General features: G+C 36.3%; 1 protein-coding gene across 5 annotated transcripts in view; it reads left to right on the forward strand.

Moving 5' to 3' along the window:
* The window catches only part of STS (steroid sulfatase), a 106,633-nt gene that overhangs the window by 5,234 nt on the left and 77,560 nt on the right, over positions 1-23,839 (forward strand). For all 5 annotated transcript variants that reach the window (XM_058018282.1, XM_058018283.1, XM_058018284.1 and 2 more), the window contains 3 exons: positions 17,913-18,065; positions 19,776-19,897; positions 23,190-23,312. In XM_058018282.1, coding sequence (XP_057874265.1) covers positions 17,913-18,065; positions 19,776-19,897; positions 23,190-23,312 — 398 coding nt within the window. The remainder of the gene's footprint in view (positions 1-17,912; positions 18,066-19,775; positions 19,898-23,189; positions 23,313-23,839) is intronic.

Here is a 23,839-nt window from a genome sequence, read left to right on the forward strand (position 1 = left end):
GAATTCTCTTGCCCCAGAAGTTACTGCCCTGTTCTCCTTCTCCCATGTACAGACACAGACATACTGGTAGTGTACCTCAGAACATGCTCTTGTGTACAGGCAATGGCAGATAGGCTTTGTGACCATGTAAGGCACTGTATAATCTTTGGGTGAGGAAACAGTTCCATCACTAACCTGTCCACTTAATTTAAGTTCAGCTTATATTTACCTTTTTTAAGCAATTAGTTTCTATGTATTGTAAGAAAGTAGATAAGGGAGTGATGTTGCTTTATTTCTTATTTTAGATATTTCAATTGAAATGTTCTTTGTAGAAGACCAGCAACAGACACTTGTTTTCATAAAACTTATAAAACAAGGAACACCACTTGTAAATCTAATACAGTTAGATGGTTAGATACTAGAGTTACCTAGAAGAATGTAATGAAGTTCAAGTGTTGTCAAGCCAGTCAGGCCCTGACTTTTTTCCCTAAGACAGCTAGCTCCACTTAATCAGGTAATCTCAAACATTTCACCTTGAGTTCTGTGAGGTGAATGATTGCTTGCAGTGACGCTGCAGGTTTGAAAGAGTCCTCTATTTCCATTTCATGTATTTACGTATAGGTGAGACCACAAGAGACGTTCAAGATCTAAATGAATTCTCTGCAATAGAATTGTACAGGCTTAAAATATGTGTCCAAACATGCTTAAAATTTTCTGAATCTTTCAGAAACTTCTACTTTGCAAGGATATTCTGTGTTTTTCCTCTACTCTTCTTTTTTTTTTTCACTTTTACAAATTGAATTTCTTCCATCTACTGTTGTAAGTTATGCTTTCTGAACCTTTTCATATTTTAATTGCTCTTCAGCATTTTAGGTTTTCTGTATCCTTAGAGAAGTCCACCACACAAATATATTTACTGTAGCTGTGGACTTAATAAAAGACAAATAGAAAGTAATTTTTTGCCTTCTTAGACCCAGATAGATCAACACCTTTGAATTAACATAAGAGCTGAATTACTGTCTTTGCTATAGTTTGGTTTTTACTGCTGATTAGTCACGTTGTTCCTCATGTCACAACATGGGGAGCAAGCTCAAAACTTTTGTTGCTATTTGTCCCATTTAAAATTTTCTTTATGGTTCACTTCTATATGTAGTTTCACTAATTAAGACGAGTCAGTATCATGCTTCAGTGAAAGAGATCAGGGGCAGTATCTGTAGCCCATTAGGAGCTTATTGCCTCCTCATACAGTTCAAAATCTCTTTACGCATTTTTAAGTATGAAAAACTACTGTCTTGCAAGCCTAATGAGGCAGATATCTGCAAGAATCTGTGCTGCAGAATGAATTGTTGTATCCTTGTTTCAGAAATGTTTTATGTGTCATTTAGACCAGTGACTGCTACAAGCAGAAGGGAATAAGTATTATATTAATGACTGTGTTTGACAGCCTGGCTTCGTAATCTCTTTTTCACTGACTTTTCCTTTTTATGCTAATAGTTATGCTCTCATCTGGAAAAATTAGACTAATACAATTTTCCAAAAGCTATTAACAAGACTTTTAATATTAAGATGGCTATATATCCTAATGTGCCATACCAAAACTGAGCTTTTGTTGTGGGCATGAAATGGGGCATGGTTAGGGTATATTTTGGAGTTGCAGATCATGGAGGAAAGCCTACAGGCTTCAGAGGGCATAGAGCTTCACTCAGGATGTGGCATTCTTGTCACCAAGCATCCACTAGGTGAACTTTCTGAAGTTGGTGGAAATAAAGTAAAACCCTGCCTGATTTCAATTTTTCAGTATTTGGGTGATTGTTGATTCTTGGAGGACCTGACAGCCTTGGGGACACGAATATCCATATGCTTTTTCTGACTTCATCACATCCAGGAAATAAAATAAATGATCTTGTAGATGAAATGAAAAATATTTTTCCTACCTGTTCGAGCCCATCTTTGTTTAAAAATACTGTTCTGTTTATGACTTGCAGTAGCTTAGACCAATATTATTTGATAGTCAGAAACTATGGTTGTAGCAACTACAAAACCTGAATCTTTTTTTCTTGCATGGCATAGCCAACACATTCTTCCAGTTGAACTCCCATGTGTAAGTCTTAAGAAAACTTAATCACAATCATTAAAAAAACCTTTAGACCGAAACCTTTAGACAGTGTTATAGAGTTCTATGTACAATAACTTTTGGGACTTCCTCAGACCTGTATAAAGTCCTCTGCAATCCACAGATTTTACAAGTTCATGTAAGGACTTTCTATCAAGATACGTACCTGACTACACAGTTTTCAGAGGGAAACTTGCCAATGTTTTTTTGGACTAAGCTGAAGAATAAGCATCTTTTTTCACTGAAGGTTTTTTTTAATATTCTCTAGAATCCAATAGCCCAATTTGTACATAGTCCCTAGAACAGCAAAACTTTTATCTTTAAATTCTGTGTAAATGTCTTTCAAAAATACCCTTTGAAATTAGATATATTCCTTGGGTTTTACTATGCTAGGAGAAGTTAACAAATATCCTTTGTTTCATTTTAGCTCTGTTGCTGCTATGTTTCATTTGAATCTAAGTAAAATACAAGTTTGTATTAGCAGATTTATGTGGAAGCAGAAGCATTTACATGTGCACCAACATCCAGGCTGGCTAAGATAGCAGTGTATCGTGTTTTGTTTTTATCAAGACCCTGTACCATACATGGTAGATGAACATTGAGTTGTATGGTAAAGTTGGATCCTAAACTTCTGAAACTTTGGCAGAGATGTTTTGATGAACTGAAACAAAGGGTCTGATTTGCTGCAGCTCTCCCTTACCACTAAAATCCAGTGAAAATTGAGTCATGCATCCTTCTTCCTCCTTTTTATCCCAAATACTAATTAAAACCATTAGTTCAATGAATTGAGCTCTTTTATACATATGAACATTCATAAGTAAATCGGTAGGTACTGACTCCCAATTTGTGACCAAAAGTCTAAAGTACCTTAAAAAATAGTGTTTCTAACATGAAAGAAAAGAAATGGACTGTGTGTTCATATCTGACTCTGCGTTTCCGTGTGGAAAAAGAAAGCCAAAGCACCTGTTGGCCAAAATGGAGAATATTATTAAGTATTATTAAGAATCCATTAAGTAACATGGATCATTGGAGAATACATTACTGGGTGACGTAGTACTCTGTTGGCCATGCTTAAATGCAGCCTCCCTGTTGGCATTTCAGTTTTCACTCCTGCTTAAGCTTTGAACTCAGCAAGTAATTGTCACTTTACCACCCTTTAGTGATGTTTAATCAAACATGGAAAAGAAACCAAACAAACCCCCTCTATTCAGTCTTCATTCAGTACTCAGATATTAAGATGTTTATTTTTACACTCATTACCTCATTGTAATTTTTTGCATACTGTTATAGTTGGAATGAATAGATCTTTATACACTGCATTTTGGTTTTCCATATCAAATGCCCTAAATTGTCATGCTAATTTGCACAGACAAGTCTGCTTTTCATTAATTTTATCTATATTTTGTCGTACATGTCCTTGTTTTTATCATTACCTTCTTCTAATTTACATAATCATAAGGTTTTGAATGAATGTCAATAATAATTTGTTTTAATAAAATTTACTGTAAGTAGTTATTATGCATTTAAGTGTATGTACACAAGAAATGTGTTTTGTCAGTGGATGTTGCTTCTCATTTGTTGTATCTCTAGTACTTCTTTTGTCCATATACATTGCTTTTTTAATACATTCTAAAATATTATTAATCTAAAGTATAATTAGTCAAAGGGATCAAAAAGTAGTTGGCTATTTATTTTAGAGAGATTGACAAGATCTGTTAAAAATGGTTTTTATATTCACTTACTAAAGCTTTGAATAAATGCAAGACAATAGTGCAGTTTTTCAAAGGCTTAAGATAAGGGCTAGCATTTCCTATCAGCATTTGAGATAGAGAAAAGGTTGGTAATTTAAAATTCTTTCAAAGTTGTTAAAGTGGAATGTTATTTCAAAATAGAGGAAAAATGCAGAAGAAAGCTTAGGACAAGCTGTACTGATTTCCTGAACCACAGAAAAATGTAATTTAAGCTTTGCATTTAGGCAGCTCTTCAAAAATCTTGGTTCAATTTGATTTCTCACAGTCATTGTGAGCTCTTAGGTTTTGCCTGGAAGAAAAGTAAAATTTCATACTTAGGTTGTAAGGCTTGGATTCTGTTAAATTTCATCAGCAGTGGTTGTCACAAATCTTTGGACATCCATCTTTCTCTTCCTGATCAAATTTCTTTGTGACAAATACATAAATTGGAGTGAGGAGGACAATAGCTAAGAAGGAAGGTAATATGTCAACTAGCCAGAACTTTTTGAAGTTTAATGAATGATTTTTCATGTTAGGGTCCTTGGGCTTTCTGGAAGCAGTCATTTTCTGGGAGCACATATAGTTTATAAGTCAATTCATATTAAAGAAACCAGGATGGGCTATAGTGTATGGTATTTATAAAAGAGAATCTCAAAATGTCCTGTGCCTCCAATGAAGAAGTTTAAAAAACGCTGATCTGAAATTATACTTTAAGAGGTGTTTCAGTGTAGTTTGTGTAAAATTGCTTTGTAGATATTCTGTAGGAATGCTTCCCATATGTACAGAAGGCAGAAATGTACTTGAGATTCTGGCATAGCCCTTGTTTTCAAAAAACACAGTGCAAATTCATGAAAAAGTCTTAACAGAAGATCTTCAGTAACAAACTAAAATAAGCATCTTGATTAGGCATACCTATATATCCATTATGAGAACATGCTGAAATTGTTTTGTACTAGTGAAGCAGGGTCTTATCAAGAAATCCTGTCAGTCTTGTATAAATTATCTTTTTCAGTGTTGTCCTTCTTCCCCCCACTCTTGTGTTTCACTTTACATGACTGGACTTTGTACCCATGTACTGATACGTGTGCAGCCATTTTGTTTGCATAGGAGAGGCAAAACCTGAAACAATTCCATGCTGCAAGGTAAAACACCCTTTCTGCCCCAAAGTCTGTTCCTTATATACAGTTTATATTGTGAACCTTGGGGTAATGTGTAGTTAGAGATCATATTCTTTCACAGCTCAAAGAAATTCTTCATGTCAGGAAGTTAGCAATTATGAGAAATAATAACATATTCAATGTTGTCTTTTCTGCATTAACTTAATACAGTGTCTTTTTTACAATGAAGAAGAGATTGCTGAAACCCTACACTCATGTCTGTAAGATACTATCAAGTATAGTGGCAAATTATTTTGTAACAGAATGCACTTTGCGATCAGGTATTGCAATGGAGTAGAACATTCCCTGCTTTGAACAGATTATAATGAGTATAAGCATTACTTTAGTTGTGAAAGCATTTTGAAGAAAATAGAAAGCAGGGTCTTTATGAACTAGAAGACTTTCCAGCTGTGCCACAGCAGTTTTTTCTTGGCACTTAAGTTCTGGTTGTTTAAAATGTAATGTTGAAAGTGTATGGAATTTTGATTATGGAGTCTGTTTCAAGGATCAAATGGAAATGAATTGTTAAATAGTTTTGGAGGGAGGTAGGTTCTGAAATAAGCTTGTAGTTTTGAAGTGACTGGTTCATGGTGCAGTGTGTGTAATCTGAAAAAATCCACTCAGTTCAAAGGTGGAAGTAACTTTTAAAGGGATATTAAGTAAATCTAATCTTTTCCTTTGAAACCTCATATACACTCACCTTGCAAACTGGGAGTAAGCATAGCTACTGAGGGGCAAGTATCTGTAAGAGGAATCTCTGAGATAGAGGAGAATGGCAAAGAGTAAAAAGGGAAAATGTAAAAAAAATTCATCACTTCTTGATAGGATGTATCTGCCAGGCTTAAACAAAACAATTTGAGCAACCATACTGAGACAAGAAGGAAGATGAAAGAGAAGCCTATATAACCAAAACAAGTGTTGGAACAGAATCTGACCATACCTATTGCTTGCTATGCAGTTTTGTAATGACTCATTAATAATATGTATTCCATTCATCCTGTTTTCTCACAAACGTGTATTTTGCTTTTGCCCTCGGGATGCTGTGTAGGTGGATTTTAGTAAATATGTGTTAAAGCCCCGTCAGTCCAACAGCTGAGGCTGCGCTGACACAGAGGAGAGCCCCAGTCCCCAGCAGGGAGCACTGTGTGCTGCTGGCCCTGGAAGAGCCCATGTTGAGGGCAGTCATGGAGGAGGCAGGCAGCGAGGCACAGCAGCACTGAGAGCAGGGACTGGTGCTAGAGAGGCAGGGACAGTAGCAGCACCTGGGCAAGCAGAATCGGAGGAGTCGAGCCACTGCATCTGAAAGGTATTTAGCCTCAGTTTACATTGATGGCACACTGATATAGGGTTCTTGTGTAACAAGGGATTTCAAATAGGGTAGAGCAGGGTTTAGAAAGATAACGATTGCAGAAGAATTTGTGGGGCGGCTTCTTGATTGTAAGAGCGGAAGTTTGGGGATGAGGATGAATGAAATAAAAGTAGTTCCGGTGAGAAATTAAGTTGAGAGCAGGACTACAGGACAACTGAGATGGCTTTTTAATATGTGCTTAACAAGAATTGTGACTACGGACTCTAGACTTTGAACACACAAGTTTGAACAGTTTCAGGTATGCACTGATTTTGGATTTTTTTGCATCATGGACCAAAATTTCAAATTTGGTGCAAAAATGGCCTTTTTGTCTACCATGCTAAAGAATCAGATGACTAGCCGTACTCATAAGGAAATCTTAGGGTACAGATCTCAAACAGATCTATTTTTCTCTGTTATTGTTTATATTCTGCACTACTGACAGAACTGACTATTATGATGAAGAAAACTAGAAGCTATTGACATGGGTTAGTCACTTACAAGAGTAACTCTTAGCATCCAGGTCATCTATTATTGTAATAAATAACTGGGTATGTTCTCTACTATAGCAGTTGTCTAATAACAGCAGTATTGTCCTGAAAAAGGCATTTTGGACAGAGGAATTGATACATTCTTTCTCATTGATTAACAGAATCCATCCTTTAAAAACATAATGTTGTGTTGTACGTAAAGGCACAAAGCAAAGAAAAAAATATTTTTTAAAAACTTATTTAAAAACATTCTCATACAGTTGGAAAAGCACATTTTTTGCTTCAGAAATACTGGCAGCATGCTCTAGACCAAGCCAAAAGATAATGAGACCCCTGGAGCTATTACTGAGAAACTTTCAAATGTTAATGGAAAAGCTAATGCTAGTGTACCACAAGAAAAGGTGTGCTATAAAATAATAGAAAAATGCCTTTTTTGAATACCTTTTAGTTTATTTATGATCTTATAATGTCGTACAAAATAAGGTGAAAACAAAATAAATTCCTATAATTTTGAGGTACTGATAACTTTCATTTTGTCATGTTGGAATTTTTCCTCAGCAAAAAAAAAAATGTTGTTCTGTTTTAACAGCAAGAATTTACAAGTTTCATAGGCTTCCTATGTAAGCAAGGAGTAAATAACCAGAGTAAAAGAAAGGCAGGAAGGAAGGGAAGGAACAAGAGTTTCCTACTTACACAGGGCAGAACAAACCCAGATACCTCTGGCTTAAATTGATGTTTTTCCTGTATTGCTGTAATACAATATTTGCATTTCTACTGTTTATTCAGGTATTTTTATTTTCTGTCTAAGAATACACTTAGCCTCTTCTTGTATTGTAGACTTATATTTTTTATCTTAGAATTATTTGCTGTTTCGGTATCATTCATTTTAAGACATTAATTTTATTATTTACTTAATCCTATGATGTTTAAAATCTATCCCTCAAATATTTTCCAAGCTAAGTAGAGACACTTTTAATTTTTGATGGGAAAGTCAGTTATTATTTTGTAGAATTCCTGACATTAGTAAATTATCAAATAATTGGAATTGGGTTGCACATTTGGGTAATATGTATATGTCTTGTTTTGTAAATGTCTTTGCCTTTTGTCTGCTACATTTTTTAGCAGATTCTTGATCTATGTATTTTGCAAGCAGAGTGCTATAAAGCCACTATGCGGCTCATCTTTCTTTTCTTAATTGTATAAATGTTCTTTCTAGGGTAAACATTTTCCTGGTTTGTAAGACCTCCTAATTTCATGATCCTTACGTGTTGTTTTCAATTTTGTTTTGCAGTGATTGTATTTTATTTTTAAGCTGTTTTGTACTTTTATTTTTTAGTGAATAATGCTAGTGGAGTATCTCATCATTAAAGGTGGTTATAAAATTACTTACCATCTTCCTCCCCCCCTCCCCTTTTCTAAAGCTCTTTTTTCATTATGTTATTTGAGGGGAAAATGGAAATGGTGAATGGATAAAGCTATTATGTTTGTTTTAATTTTGTATTAGGTGCTGAAAATTGGGTAATTTGAGAGTTAATCTTTTAACTCAAGTCAAAATAATGCAGTAAAAATATCTCCCAGCCTAAAAGAACAAAAAAAAATGGTTTGTGGTTTGCTTTCTCCTTGTAAGTGCTAAACAGGCCATTTTTCGTATTTAAAAGTAAGTGAGAGTAATTTTTTTTTTAAATTGCCTCATTTAAAAAGAAAATACTTTTTTTTTGTTTAAACCCACTTTTTTTCCTGCTAGAATGACTTTTGTCAAAAAAAATTCCAAACCATTTCATTCATAACTATTTGCAGAATGAGGACAACATTCCAAGGATATTAGTTGTAGCACAAAAGGAACATAAACCAGATTTTCCGGTTTTAGAAACTGCAGGGAAGGAGCTTGGTCTTTAATAAGCCACTACTTGTCTATTTTTAATGTCTCTTATCCATGCAAATTAAGAGGAAGGAGAAGATGTTTGTTTATGTCCTGTGAGCCACCTGCTTATAGCAGCAACATCATAAGTCAGTTGGTCTCAAGGGAATTTTTTTTGCTTTATAAGCTTTGCCATTTCTCTCCCTGGTAAAAGTTCACTTTTAGATCTAGATGGATTCAGTAACAGCAAAGAAATTTTTGGCTCCTGGTAATCAATAAAAGTAATTTGCCATTGGATCCATTTATTCCTTTTCATTTTAAATGTGGTGGGTTGGTCCTGGCTAACAGCCAAGAACTCACACAGCTGCTCACTCCCTGCCTTCATTCCCCAGGGATATGGGGAAAAATTAGTAGGGATGCAAGTGAAAAAACTGGTGGTGAAATGACAGGAAAATCCCTGTAATAGGCAAAACCACTCGGGGAATACAAGTTAATTTATTGATAGGTAGCATAAATATTTAATTAGTTGGAGTATTGGGAGACAAAGCAATCAAAAAAAGGACAAACATTTAATTTTACAGGAAAAACATTTTTCTTCCCACTCTCCCAGCTTCAGCTTCCGATTCCTCTCTTTCACTTTCCTACTCTCCACACCTTCACTCCATTCACGTCCTCCTGTGTTACTGCTGCAGGTTTTGCACAGTCCCTTCAGGGAGGCACTGGGTGGCACACCAGGCTGTGCTTGGCAGTCTCCTTATGCTACTTGCTGTTGCTCTACAGTGCCTTTGGGCATGTTCCTGATCCAGTGTGAGACACTTCCTACTGCTCTGGCCTTTTTGTTCTTTCTTCTTCTTCTTCCTCTCCCACTGCTCCTCACAGTCTTCTGTCTCTGTTCCTCACCCCCCTCCAGTATTTTTGTCCTTTCTTAAATTTGTTTCCCTATGGGCTTGTCTGTGATCAGCAGTGGGTCCATTGCAGAGCTGGCCAGAACTGATGATGTTCAGCACAGAGCAGCTCCTGGTCTGTCCTCAGAGGCATCCCCTGGAGTGCCCCTCCACTGTCAAAACAACCTACCTCCTCTTCTCCTACCTCTTATCTGACAGAACAAACATTTGCATCACTGTTCCATGATTGGAATGGATGAATTTCCCATGGTGTGGTGGGAGTCAGGAGAACATGGAAGATGCTTGTACATGAGTGATGTCATGACCATAGTGTTCACTGTCCATGTGACTTGCTGAACAGTGCCCATGGACAGCAACAGACTTTTTCTTACCATGTATCAGGAACTGAAGTGTTTTTTCTTCTGTGACAAGGACCTCATGAAAGAAAGTAGCAGGATCTAGCGATCACCTGCAAGTCCCAGGCTGTTTTGTTGCTTTGTGTGTGTCGCTTGTAGGAAAGTGGGCAGGGAGTAGATGGGCTGAGCTCATAGTTTCTTGTCTGGTTGCCTCTGACAAGAACTTCTTGATATCCTGCTTGAATAAATTCTGTTCTTTTAGAACTATGTCAAAATAAAGTTTATTTTTCCAATCAGATATGTGACTGCAACCTAAACACATGTTGGCTGTAGTTGAGTTCAATTAGAGAATTACCAATATTCATATAAAATAATCATTGCCCTTGGATTGATCACTCTTGTCTCTTTTGTTTTAGAGTAATGAAAGAATAAAATATTTAAGATGGAATATTCATCATATTGCTATACAGTCTGGAAAGGAAAAATACCTAAATGAATCCCTTGGAGGAAAATCTTGCTACTGATACTCCCGAGGAATTGTCCCTAATTCTTAGATTTCTAGTAGGAATTACTACTAACAGAATAAGAAATTATTACACCAGTAAGATTTGGAGAGTACATCATACTAATTGAAATCTTCATGTTTGTTTATTACAAAAAGGTATTTTTTCCATATTTCATGCTGAGAGCATACAGACAACCAACAGGGTGGAATTTATTCCATGTAACTATTACTTTTGTATAAATGTAGTCTAAACTAGCTTTTAAGGCTTTCTAGTCTGTGGAAAGAAGTCATGAGTATTCCTTCCAAAAGTTCTTTATACCAGTCTTAAGAAAAAACTTAAGGTGCCTGTATCTTCCTACTGATTAAAAAGAAAGCTTAGGTAATTAGCTCAGACTAAATACCTTACTTGAAGATTACTTGAAGATTAATAAATTCACATGGATTTTCGCTCATGGTTTGTACCATGAGTGTCTGTTTGCTGTGGGCCATATAGGTACTTAAATTCTACATGGGCAAAATTACTATTGATTGAATTTAGCTTTGTCTTAATTTTTCTATCTGGTACAATCAGCAATATTGAGAGTCCTTAAGTGTTATCGTAATGAAAGTATAAATAACAATAGAACTCATATAAAAATAATAACTCCTTGAGAACAAACTAATTCAAATGCCTTTTTTCTTTAAATGAAGCATTATTTTGGAAATAGCATAACATATTGGGTAATTTTGTTGATGTGCTGCTTGCTAACCATATGTAGCAAAGAGAATTAACTGGCCATTTCCCTGAAATTTTCTCTGGTAAATCACTCTATCTAGTAAAGTGATTGTAGGTGGAGGAATATGGTGTTATAAAATCCAAAGCTTTGATCATGACAGATTCCAGAGGATTCCATTAAGTAATTCAGGGGAGGGAGGTGGGTTTCATTGGGATTGTTTGGGTTGTTGGTTTTTTGGGTGTTTTTTCCTCTGATAGACACACAAAGGCTACCATTTCAGTGAAAATGGTTTAGAATCTGCTTTCAGATTAAAGGAAAAAAAAATTCGGTGCTAAGTGGTTGGTTGTGTTACTGTCTCTTCAGTGATTTACAGCAGGACTTAAATTCCAGATCACAGATTCCAACCTGTGCATGTACCTATGAAGGCGTGTGTTGGTGAAGTTGAGTGTTTTAATCCAATACTACTTGTAATTAGAACTTCTATTTGAATTTTCTTTAAACATTTCAATTAATATGAATGGAAACTCAAAGGAGACTAGTTTGGCTGCAGTTAGGCAAAGGCGAAGAGTTTGTAACCAGTCAGTGAGATGAAGCTGTGGTTTCTATGTTGTCCAGTTCAAATGGATGTAACCAAGCTTATTTTGTGAATTTGATGTGTAAGGGTCACAGTCTTGCAGAACTTTACAGTCCGTATCTGCTTGCATAACTCTAAAGTGCAAAATTTGAGGCACGTAAGTTCTTCTGCATGTCCATTTGACACTCTTGAAGAGGGCGTTGTCAAAAATAGTCATTTCACTCAACATCTGTATTAAAAAAACCCTGACTCAACATCTTTCAAAACTGTAAAATAAGCTAAATATAATGGCTGAGTTTAGCTAAGCCCTCAAAGTATGTAAGAAAAAATTCTTTTAATTGGTTTGGATACTTATATCTAGTCTGCAGTAAGTGACATGACATAGTCGCTAGTAATTAGTTGTTCATGATTGGCTTTTTTTTTGTTTTAAAAGATTTTTCATTCTGAAGATGGTGCATAACTGTCAAATAAGATTACTACCTATTTTATCTCGAAGATTTTCTTATGTTTCTGATCAGAGCCTATAACCAAAATCAACTTTTTATAGAGCATTCGGCGAACGGAGATTTTTGTGAAACAGTAGAAAGGGTAAAAATGTATGTGCTCTAATATGTGCATCTAATTATATAGGTTCTTTATTACAAATAAAATAATGACATTATATCACAAAAAATTATATTTTACTCCATTCAGGCTACATTCAGAAAGAATGTTTATTATTTACTAATGCTGCTTTTAAGTTCCATAATTTAGTTGAGACAAAAGTAGAAAATTCTTGAGAGACCATTTTAAAAAGATACCTAAACTAAACTTAGATCTGGTAGGGGCTCTGTGGCTTTATCTCTGTTTAATTCAGATTCAATAATTATTTGCACTTAAGAAACACGATTATTCGTTTTAATGCTTTTTCCAGCTTATAAAGTGAAATTTCTTTCTTGCAATGAGAAAACTTTTAGTCAATTAAATACAGATTTTCATATATGTATATAGTTAAGATGCATACTGAAATATAATGAAAAGTTTCAGAGAGACAGTTATATTACATCAAAGATTCAACAGATATTACCGACTTGTAAGAGAATTAATTGAATTTAGCAAATTTTAGACTGATACCGTAAAATAATTATACATAATATAACTTTGAATTTTTGGAGTTTGAGCATTCAATTAAGCAAGGTAATTTTTTTCTTTTTTTTGTATACTGCTTAAGGATAACACAGCATTTTTAATGAGGTCAATATCTTTAAGTGTTGCTTATTTCATCAGAAAATACCGTACCTTCAAGGATAAAGTATATTAAGCATTTTCTCAAAGGGTTCTGTAACATTAAAAGAGTAGTTTGCAGATAAATTGCTTAATCAAAGTTAATAAAAATGCTGAGATGATTCAATAGGGAAGAGATGTTTCAAAGACTTTCTTTTAATTGTTCCTGTAAAAATGCATGTGTCTGTAGTAGTCAGATGATTATCCAGCACACAGCTGGATAAACACATCATGTGACGGGTGAGCAGCTGGCTCACGGGTCAGGTGCAAGGGGTTTCAGGGAATGGAGTGACTGGTGACTTGTCCCTAGTGGGGTTCCACAGGGCTCCATTGTAGGCCCAGTAGTCTTCAACATCTTCATAAACAATGCAGGACTGGAAAGTATACTAACTAAATTTGCCAATGATGCTAAACTGGGAGGAGCTGTTCACTTCTTTGAAGGCAGAGAAACCCTGCAGAGACCTCAACAAATGAGAGGACAGGGCAATCACCAGCTATATGAAGTTCAATAAGGGCAGGTGCCAGATTCTGAACCTGGGATGGTGCAATCCTGGGTGTAGAGACAGACTGGAGAAGAAGAGGCTGGAAAGCAGTGCCAGGAAAGGGACCTGGTGGTCCTGGTCAGTGGCAAGTTGAACCTGGGTTAGCAGTGTCCTGGCAGCCAGGAGAGCCAGCCCTGTCCTGGGGGCATCAGGCACAGCATGGCCAGCTGGGCAAGGGAGGGGATTGTCCTGCTCTGCTCTGAGCTGGGGCAGCCTCACCTCGAGTGCTGGGGGCAGTTTTGGGTGCTGCAATGTAAGGAACACATTAAATTATTAGAGAGAATCCAGAGGAGGGCAACAAAGGTGGTGAAGGGCTTTGAGGAGAAGCTGTATGAGGAGTGATTGAGATCACTTGGTTTGTTCATCCTGGAGATGGGAATCCGAGGGCAAACCTCTTTGCAGTTACAACTTCCTCATGAGTAAGAGGAGGAGCGGCACTGATGTCTCTGGTGATCAGTGACAAGACTCGAGATAATGGCCTGAAGCTGTGTCAGGGAAGGTTTATATTGGATATTATAAGGTTCTTCACAAAGAGGGTGGTTGGACACTGGAACAGGCTCCCTAGGGAAGTGGTCACATCATCAAGCCTGACAGAGTTCAGGAAGTGTTTGGATAATACTCATGGGCAAATGGTGTGACTCTTGGGGATGTCCTGTGCGGGGCCAGAAGTTGGACTTCAATGATCCTTGTAGGTCCCCAACTTAGGTTATTCTATAATTCTATGACAGCCATATCTTGAGTCGGTTATTCTGATGGGAAAAAAAAAAAAAAAACAACAAAAACAAACCCCAAAACCAATCAAACAGAAAACCCAAACAAACAAAATAAAGCCCAAAAAACCCCACAAACCTCTTTAACCAGCATTTTTTAATGAAGAAAATAAAAAATTAAAAGAAGTGTTTGGTGAAATACTGGATTGTGGATCTGTTTGGGGCTTTTCTTTCGTTCATTTATTCTTACATATTTATACTTTGGGGTTTTTTAATGCTAATAGAAAATATGTATTAGAATCCCAAAAATACAATTTGGAGATATGTAGTAAAAGTAGGACATGTGTATATGCCCCCACATACACGTGTATATGTGCATATGTGCCTATGGACACATCTGTGTGTATATGTGTTCGTGTCTATAGATTCCTATACAGTGATTTAAGTATTGTAGGTTGGAATAGGATATGTGAAATACAAATTCTTGTGTGGCTATTGTTGTAGGAGATTAAGCACCTCTTGAATCTATTCAACTTATCAGCCACCTTGGAAATGAAGAAGCTACTTTTCTATTATATAATGGAGAAAGTGAAGCAGAGGTTAAAACTTGCACTTACATGCCCCACATGCAAAAAAGAAGGAAAAAAGTTGCCAGATGAATGTGAAACACAAGCCTTCAAAGCTGATGCCTACTGAAAGAACATCTAAAGAGTGTTACAGAAGTAAAAAACCTAAAATCAAATTGTTTCAATGCAAGAAACCAAACCACAAGTTAATCAATTAAAAATAAACAGTACCAAATCCATGAAGGGTAAAAGATCCATGGAGAGATATTCATTACAATGTTCTCCTCTCCAAAATGCCTTTAATGCTGACTGCCAAAAGCTAAAAGGTTGTGCAAGTAAAAGAATTTTTGCCCGGCTTTTTTAAAAATCTTTTCTTAAGCATTTGAATTGGCTCCAGACAGAGAGGAAACATTAGTTAGCTGGAAGCTTCATCTGATTTTGTGTTATCATTTTTCTGTTAGGTCTACATATGCCTGTGTTTTCACCAGGAGAAACCCTGGTGTAATACAAAGAGCCCTCAGCATTCTCAGAGCTTCATTCTTCTCACGTCCTTCCCTTTTAGCTCCTTTGAATTTCTTTGCTGTTGTCTGTTCCACTCAATTTCATCCATCTGATTCTTCTTGCTTTCTATGCACATCCTTTCAAGACATATGAAAATCTGCTGCAGAAGGAGTACACCAGAGAGATCGTTGTTTGGATTATTTTTTTCCCTGTTTCCTTGTTGATTTCACTTCAGGGACATTGTATCAGGTGAAGGCAAATAGCTCAGTGTGGGAATATCTACAGATATTCCTTCAGAGTAAAGTATCCAGCAGTAATGTATCAGAGACAACATTCAAAAACCTTTTGGCTGATTTACGAAATGACAAATGCAGGTTTTAAATGAGGCTATCATCTGTGGGTCTTGCAAGCATCCATGCAGCTCTATATAATGTCACCAACATAAAATGCTCCCTTTTTCAACATGCCCATTGCCATTGTCCTTTGAGACCTTTGTAGTCTGAACATAAGTGTAGGAACATAAGATCTGGCTGCAGTTTGTTCCTGTCCTCTTGGGTCAGTTTGGGAGTTAGTTGTTCTCTTGGAATGCATGGGAAGCAAATCACTTTTATTAATCCTTTCAGGGAAGAAAGGCAAGTCTGCACCATAGCAGGGGCTACACAACTTCGTTAGTATGGTTATTTGATGAAGGATGAAGTGGATGTATCCTATGCAGCAATCCATTTGCTCTTTTAAATTTACAGTTTGTGTATTTATTTTCCATGTCTGAAATGAAGTATATTGCTTTTCATGGGATAAACAAGAGAACAATAACCTGCAGTCATAAGGCTGGGATCTTTAGAGGCTTCTGGCTGAAGTCTAAGCCAGAACTATGATCACCAAAGTGTTTATAAAATGTAACTTAAGCAGTAAAACAAAGTTAATATACTAAAGAAGTTAAAGCCCTCTTTGTACCTATACTTCCTTACAGAACAGCAATAATGAATTTGGCAACCAGAAGTCCCAGTCTGTTTTGGTTGTTCCCTACTATTTGGTTCTCTTCTCACTTACGTTAGTCCCAAATCTTATCTTCCCAGATTCTTTCCAATCAGTCCTCTTTATTGACCATAATCATAACTCCTCAGCTCTTTCCTCCCAGACATTCCCTGTTCTCTCTCACCTCTGTTCCTCAGTTTTGTTTTCCTGTTCACTGTCATCCCTTCCAGTTTCTTTATTACTGTGCCATTTCTCCTCATTTCTGCCTGCAGTTCTCATTCCAGCTGGGTATCAACTCCCATTCTTGCTATTAATGTCAGAGTAAGCTCTTCTAGTTCTGCCTATTTTGTCTCCTCTATAAATAATTTTACCCATCTCATTTCTTTGTGAATCTGTCTCCCTTAATGTCTAGTCTCTTTGTACCAGGTCTTTCAGTTTTGACTTCTTTATCTTCTCTCCAGTTACATTATGTACCATAATTCATTGATTTATAAGATTTTTCTTTCTTGACCAGCTATCTGCATTCTCTCTGGAAATTATTGTCTCTCCTATTTCTACTCTCTCACTTACAAATTTGTACCTTAGTTCTGGTTTCTTCCACTTCTTGTCCGAGAATAATGCAGAGTTCAGGTGTGACTCAGGCCTTGCCTGCATTTTAAAAAGGCTGTCTGCATCCAGAAAAGATGGGAATCTTACTAAGAGACGGAACAGAGTCTCTGTTCTTTTTGATGTGTTCCTGGCACAGTCCATTCCAGCCTGAAGGCACTCAGTTTCAGCCAGGACATGGTCAGTGCAGTTTAACACAAGGATTCAACAAGTTCTGATTAAGGTAAAACAGCATTCATATCATGCACATCTGCAAATGCTCTGCTTTTACTATAAAAGCGTATAATGGTATATTGTGTTGTGTACAATACATCCTTCTTCCTGCTTTAGGTTGGATATGGCATGGGAATTGTTTATAGAACATTGTGATATTATATAAAATATTTTTAATTGCTTTTACTATATACCCTGGTATTTGTAATGTTTGTGAATAGCCTTTTGTTAAACACTCCTTTCAATAATTTCATAGCGCATCTCTTCACTCTCTTTTCCATAATATTTATAACTTTCCAGAAACTTCAGCTGTTTTTTTTTTCCCCATTGTTGAAGAGAAATTCAGTAATTTGCTTCGTTAGTGGAATTGATTAACTTTTTTGATTTCAGATTCTGTGTTATTCAAATAACATTTGTAGCTGGGAAGAAAAACAAGCCAAACAAAAAAAAAAAAAAAAAAAGCAAACATACAAAAGATAAAAAAATCCCCAAGCTTTGTTAGCTCTTACGATTTATTGCTTTATAGTAGTGCATGTGTATATGCAAAATTGCCACTGAGGTTGTACCTAGTTCTTTATTTGTCTTTATTCAAAGGCTTCATCTGTGTAAAGGAGTGGAAGGAAAAATTACCCATGTACTAAAATAGGCATTTTTATTTTTAAGAAGTGTGAGAGAATAAATGCTTTAAAAAACTTCCAAGAAAAAAAGCACCATCTAAAAGCATTCAATCTTTTGTTTTCTCTTTTACTATGCAAAGTGTAATGATAAGAATAAATTAGATTAACAATCTGTTTATTATATTTTCCATCTGTTCTTACACACCAGGAGGAAGATGGGGCTCCTTTTACTTCTAATAATTTGCCAATGTGCCATAAACAGTATCAAAACACACAGTGTTTCAAAGCCCAATATAATTTTACTGATGGCTGATGATCTTGGTATTGGAGACCTGGGATGTTATGGGAACAAAACCTTAAGGTAGGATGATAATTTGGTGGAGTCATAGCTTTATATTTAGTTTTCAATGGATTTTTAAAATTAAAAATTTCAGAACATTCAGAGGTTTTATTTAGGCTTTTTTATGAGTAACTAAAGTTAATAACTTTTCCAGGGTTTTAAATATTCAATCCTTATTTTCTTTTTTTTGACCAAAGACTTAGCTAATGCAGTTATCCTGCTGAAAAGTTGCATTATAAACAGAGGATTGAGCAATCAACCAAATAAGGGTTGGTTGGTTGGTATAAGGATTATACTTTAGCTCTAGAGAGCTGAAGTATAATCAACAATTTTCTTCTAGAATAGACATGACACAAGTACTATGAATTAAACGTATTTTGAAGCAGTCTTGATTTGGGACAAGCTTGTTGTTCACTAACTGGAAATAAAGAACTGATATTTGCCCTTAATTTGTCTTCATACAGTAGTCAATGTATTAATTAAAGCAAATGTTAATATACTTGAATAATACATCAGTGTGCCCTGGGATGTTTCTTGCTACCAGCTTAGATGTGATGGTTGTGTAAACAGAGCAAGTGATATCTAGACATTGTGTTTCAGTGGTGCAAAGTTAAATAAAACATTCAGACTAAAAGCCCTGTCTGTCAAATGTTAAATGCTCTTTTTCCTGCTGATGTTAGTTAGAAGTAAAATCTTCTCATAACTCAAAAAAAAATACAAATCAAGTTACGGCTTCTGGTTTTAAACAAGGAAAAATATATAGAACATTGATGCTTGGATCACTCCCCTCACAGGCACCAGAACAACCTCAAGATCTATATTCTCTACTGAGAGAATTCGGAATTTGATTTTTGGAATATGATGAATTTTCATCTTAGCGATTGTTATCAGTAGGTGACTTTACAGGTAGAAAATAATTCCATTGGAAAATTAATGTTTCTGACTATTCAGACTTAGATGATGGGAGCACTAGTGTGCCTTGAGGTCATGGTCATTAATCTCCAGGGTCAGAGAGCTATTAGAGCATGCTGCAGCTGCTGGCCAGTCTGCATTAGTAATTTTTATCTGTAGAACCAAGGATACAGGATTTCTTCTTGCAGGACCCAATTTTAATCTGCATGATGAGCCAGTTGACAGACAAGTTTCCCATACAGATATGGAAGCTAGGTTGTGCCTCTGGGTCTAATATAGCAGATATAATAATGTCAGACATGTAGATAATGTTAATATAGAACATAACACGAAGTCATAATCATTTGAATCTGATCTAATAGCTTATAGCACTACACAACATTATCCCTACCCCAAAAAGCTTTTGCTGAAGAGAGACTGAAGAGGCACCAAGTCGGGAGCAAGGAAACACAACCTTTCTCTAGTCTCTCTTACCCTCATTACTGAAGCAAAAATGTAAAACTTACAGTTCTGGTCAAGGAACAGATTAAAAAGGGTTGCAATACTATATGTCCAGATGTTGCAGTTTAACACTGGCCATGAGGAATAGAAGAAAGTGGAGGAAAAGATTTTTGCTGCAATGTTCAGACGCCTCATGTAAAAATATTTGACATGATAGTATTTGCAATTGCAACCCCATCATGCATTTGATAATTTACATACAGTAAATTTTAACTGGATTTTCCTGATAGTTCTTGCCTCAGATGCCTTGTTCTTACCATGTCTGTATCCAAATAACCATCTTTGGGGTTTTTTTTTCACCTGCTTGTGTTTTTCCAGAACCCCTAATATTGACAGGCTAGCAGAGGAAGGAGTGACACTTACTCAGCATATAGCAGCAGCCCCACTTTGTACTCCAAGCAGGGCAGCTTTCCTGACTGGAAGATATCCTATAAGATCAGGTAAAATCCCATCACTTTATTTATATATAAGTAGTTTATTTTATTTACAGTAAACTGTATGCAGGTATTTTGTCTGGCCTTCCTTGATTTGTTTATTATTATGAGTTTAAGTAATGGTAAATTATCAGTCCTTTCATTGACTGATCAAGCTCAGCAGAGTTGGTCTACATTAGAAATATTTCATATATATGGGGAATTTTCACATTTCAGAAGAGTTGACCCAAAAATAAAGTTTATTTAGTGAGTAATTTTTTTTTTTTTAATAGCAACAAAACAATCTGACTGTGGTTATTTAATGCCAACATTTAATCCAATGTCCTGGACTGTATCAGGCACAACATCACCAGCCAGGCAAGGGAGGGGATTGTTGAGGGCACGTGAGCTGCTCTGTGCTAGGGTGGCCTCACCTCAAGTGCTGTGTGCACCAAATCTGACAGAGTTCAAGAAGTGTATGGACAATACTCTGGGGCACTTAGTGTGGCTCCTGGGGATGTCCTGTGAAGGGCTGGATGTTGAATTCATAGATCCCTGTAGGTCCCTTCCAACTAAGCATCTCTTGTGATTCTCTGTGATTCTGTGAAATTCCTCCACTATGCAATGACCCCAGGCTCTTTGCCTGCCTCCACAGTTGCATTCAAGCTACTCCCTCTGTGTTGGCAGGCAGCCCAAGTATTGAACACCACAGAGATGCATCTAGAGAGACTCAGTGGAAGAACCCAATGTAAATACTTCTTCTCAAACATTTTTATTTCTGCTAAGCCTTTCTGTTTAGACTGATGCCTCAGGTTTTAGCTTTTCTATTTTTCAGATTCTATTCTGCTTTAGTGTGTAAGTCTAGGCTTCATATTAGGGGATAGTAAGCTCTCTCCACAGAATAGTAGACAAAACAATTCCTTCTCTAGCTGGGGACCCAAGGATAACCAATCCAGATCTCAGGCCCAAGAGCATAAACAACAGTGGACTGAAGAGAGAAAAAAGAGAGAAAACAAGAAGGATGGGACTTCATGGGCTAAAGATGTAATTGGTAAATTAGCTCCAATATGCTAATGGACCAAAACTTATAAAAATGTGAGACCCCATGACCTGTTACCCATTTTGTGGCCATTATGAGTTGTGCTGCCCAAGGTGGATCTATTTGAGGCCTTTTAAAATACCTACTTTACTTTAGCTCCGTCTAGTCTCTGTTCTAGGTCAGCCTTCACAAGGCATCAAGACAAATTGTTGAGTTTGTGTTTTTTGTAGTGGGGAGGTAGGGGCAGGACAGTTCATTAAAGTACTCAAGTTGCCCTGAAAACTGGGAAGAAGAGAGTAAAAAATATCTCATCTGTTTGAAGTGTTATTTTTGTTCCATATCTACCCATACACAGCACTAAGTATCCTGTGAATACATGCATTTAATTTTTCTTACTTTCAAAGTACCTGATCCAAAGCCTATTTGAATCCATGAAGATCTAGTCTGTTTATTTTAGTGTGCTGGGACTGAGCCTCTCAGTGCTTAGCCATGCAACTTTAACATTCCCTTAACATCATTTTTAGCAAGGATCATTATACATTAATCAGATCACTTGTTCATTAGTGATAAAACATCCTGTCCTTGCTTCTGGGAATGAAAGCAAAGCAAGACTCTGGAGCCTACTTGATACGTTCGTGTTCACTCAAATCAAGTAACAAGCTTCTGCAAAAGTGCCAGCTAATATAACTTGCTAAATTTTCCATTAAATTCATCTGCAAAGGAAAATGTTATATCCTGTTTCAGATATATTGCTATTATCATTTACTGTAGGTAAAGTCACAGGTCACTTTCCATCATGTGACTTGTTCTTATTTCTGAAAAATTAAGGCTTGAACTATTTTTTTTTTTTTCACTGATCAGCTCTCAGACACACTTAATCATTTCCATGTAGGTACAAAAATTGAACTTTGTCTTACTTAGCATACAAAATTTCTAAATATGGATTGCTTCTGAATATCAGTGAAGAACTAGTAAAGGCTTACTATAGAAGACACTAGAATCATGATGTGGAAAAAATGTTAGAAATATAAATCTCCTGATAATAGAGCTAAAGAAAACTATTCCAAAATGTTGTATTGGATGAGACACAAGCTCAGAGAAAGGTAATGATGAAAATAAATAGAATGCTTCTGTACTTTCATTCTGATAACTTAATGGAATTACACTGATTTCAGTTACAAGAGCTTGAAATATGTAAAAAATATAAATAAGAAAAATATAGATAAATATATGACTGAAGCTATCTGAAGCATTGATCAGCAAAACTATCTGGGGTGAAAAACTGAAGTCAGCATTTGAAGGGTAGGTGGAGCTGTCTTTAATAAACCAGTCTAACGAGTCGTTTTCTCATGTAACCACAAGGGATACCTGAGGGAGGATTCTGGTTGTCTATATCAGTCATGTAACTTGGGCACAGTTGCATAATTTAGACTTCCTGAAGATACATCTGCACAGATTTGCATAGATATTCTCTCTTCTTACTGTCTATTTTCAGTGCCAGCTCTCATCTGGAATCCTAGTAATCTAATTTTCATGAACCTGAGCTCTCAAGTTCCTCATCCTGAGTGCACTTTTTAAGCTCATTTGTGTTTCTCAGACTCTTAGCATATAGAAATTACTGTGCCTTATTTAGATGTTGTCTTGTTAGCTGGTACCTGATGCTCCTTTAGTGCACTCCTTCAGTGTGCATTGGATGATGTGTCTTCATGCCACCAGAGCACCCATCAATGCTGACAGCTCAAACCACTCTATTTACAGGATCAGATTCTCTCTTGCTCTTTCTGACCTCATGATATTTACATGCCCAGAAGTAAGACTGCCCTATTTCAGTATGACTTCTCTCAAAAAACCTTAAAGGCTTGTAGAAAACCACATATGAGGACAGGGGAAATTCTCAAACTAGAACTTGGGAATGATCTCACTTAGTCCTCATCTTCCTTCCCTCCCTGGGTATAGGAAAAATAAATTATACAAGCTCAACTTCTTAAAATTTTGCTATACCTTAGAAAATCTACAGAAGGGGCTGCAGTTCTTTATGTGATGGCTGGCCCCATGGTTATAAGCTCAGATTTTTTTTCTCCATGTCTGTTTTTGGTGTCAATACAGGAAATACCTCACTCATCTAAATGGATGATTATATCTTCTACTTGCAGCACTTAGCGTCTGATTGTAATATGTCATTTAAGTGATACCACCTAAGGCAAAAAGTGCATGCAGAATTAATGAATGGAAATTCTTTCTTTGTATTATCTTGGTCTCATTCATTTTTATTGTATTTAGGAATGGCTGCCTTCTCACGAGTCGGTGTCTTCTTATTTTCTGCCTCTTCTGGGGGACTTCCTTCTGAAGAAATAACTTTTCCCAAACTCCTGAAGCAGAAAGGTTATGCAACAGCTCTAATAGGTAAAATTGCAGACATGAGCGGCTCTGTTTCCTTTCATTTCAATGAAAAGAACATTAACTTCCTGTATAGGCTTTTGAGGGCCTGCATTAAGCTTTTCTGCCCCGTAGCATAATGAATTTATTTTTCTGGAACAAAGCTGAGGACATTCCCATGCTGTGTGAAATACTAGTCAGGTAAGTATGTCTAATTCACTTGTGTAGTTATAGTCTCATTTTGCGCAGTACTGAAGAAACATGATGACCAAACTGAAAATTATTCAAGCTCTTGAAAAGTTTTCAGTATAAATAGGACTTTGGTTACATCAGAGAGACAATGAGGGGTTGATCACAGGGGTACAAGTCAGCACTATGCTTGTTTTTCACCAGTGTTTAAATTCCCATACAGTAAATAATGCTGTACCTGGGTTACCATCTAAGTCACCAGACAAAAATGGATTTTTCTAGGAAATTTTTCATATCATTTGGTAGATATTTCATATAAAAATGTATTCCTCTCTTATTATAAATATAGTTCAGACAACTGATCA

This window comes from Melospiza georgiana, chromosome 2 (genome assembly GCF_028018845.1).
Source record: "Melospiza georgiana isolate bMelGeo1 chromosome 2, bMelGeo1.pri, whole genome shotgun sequence".
Classification (NCBI taxonomy): domain Eukaryota; kingdom Metazoa; phylum Chordata; class Aves; order Passeriformes; family Passerellidae; genus Melospiza; species Melospiza georgiana.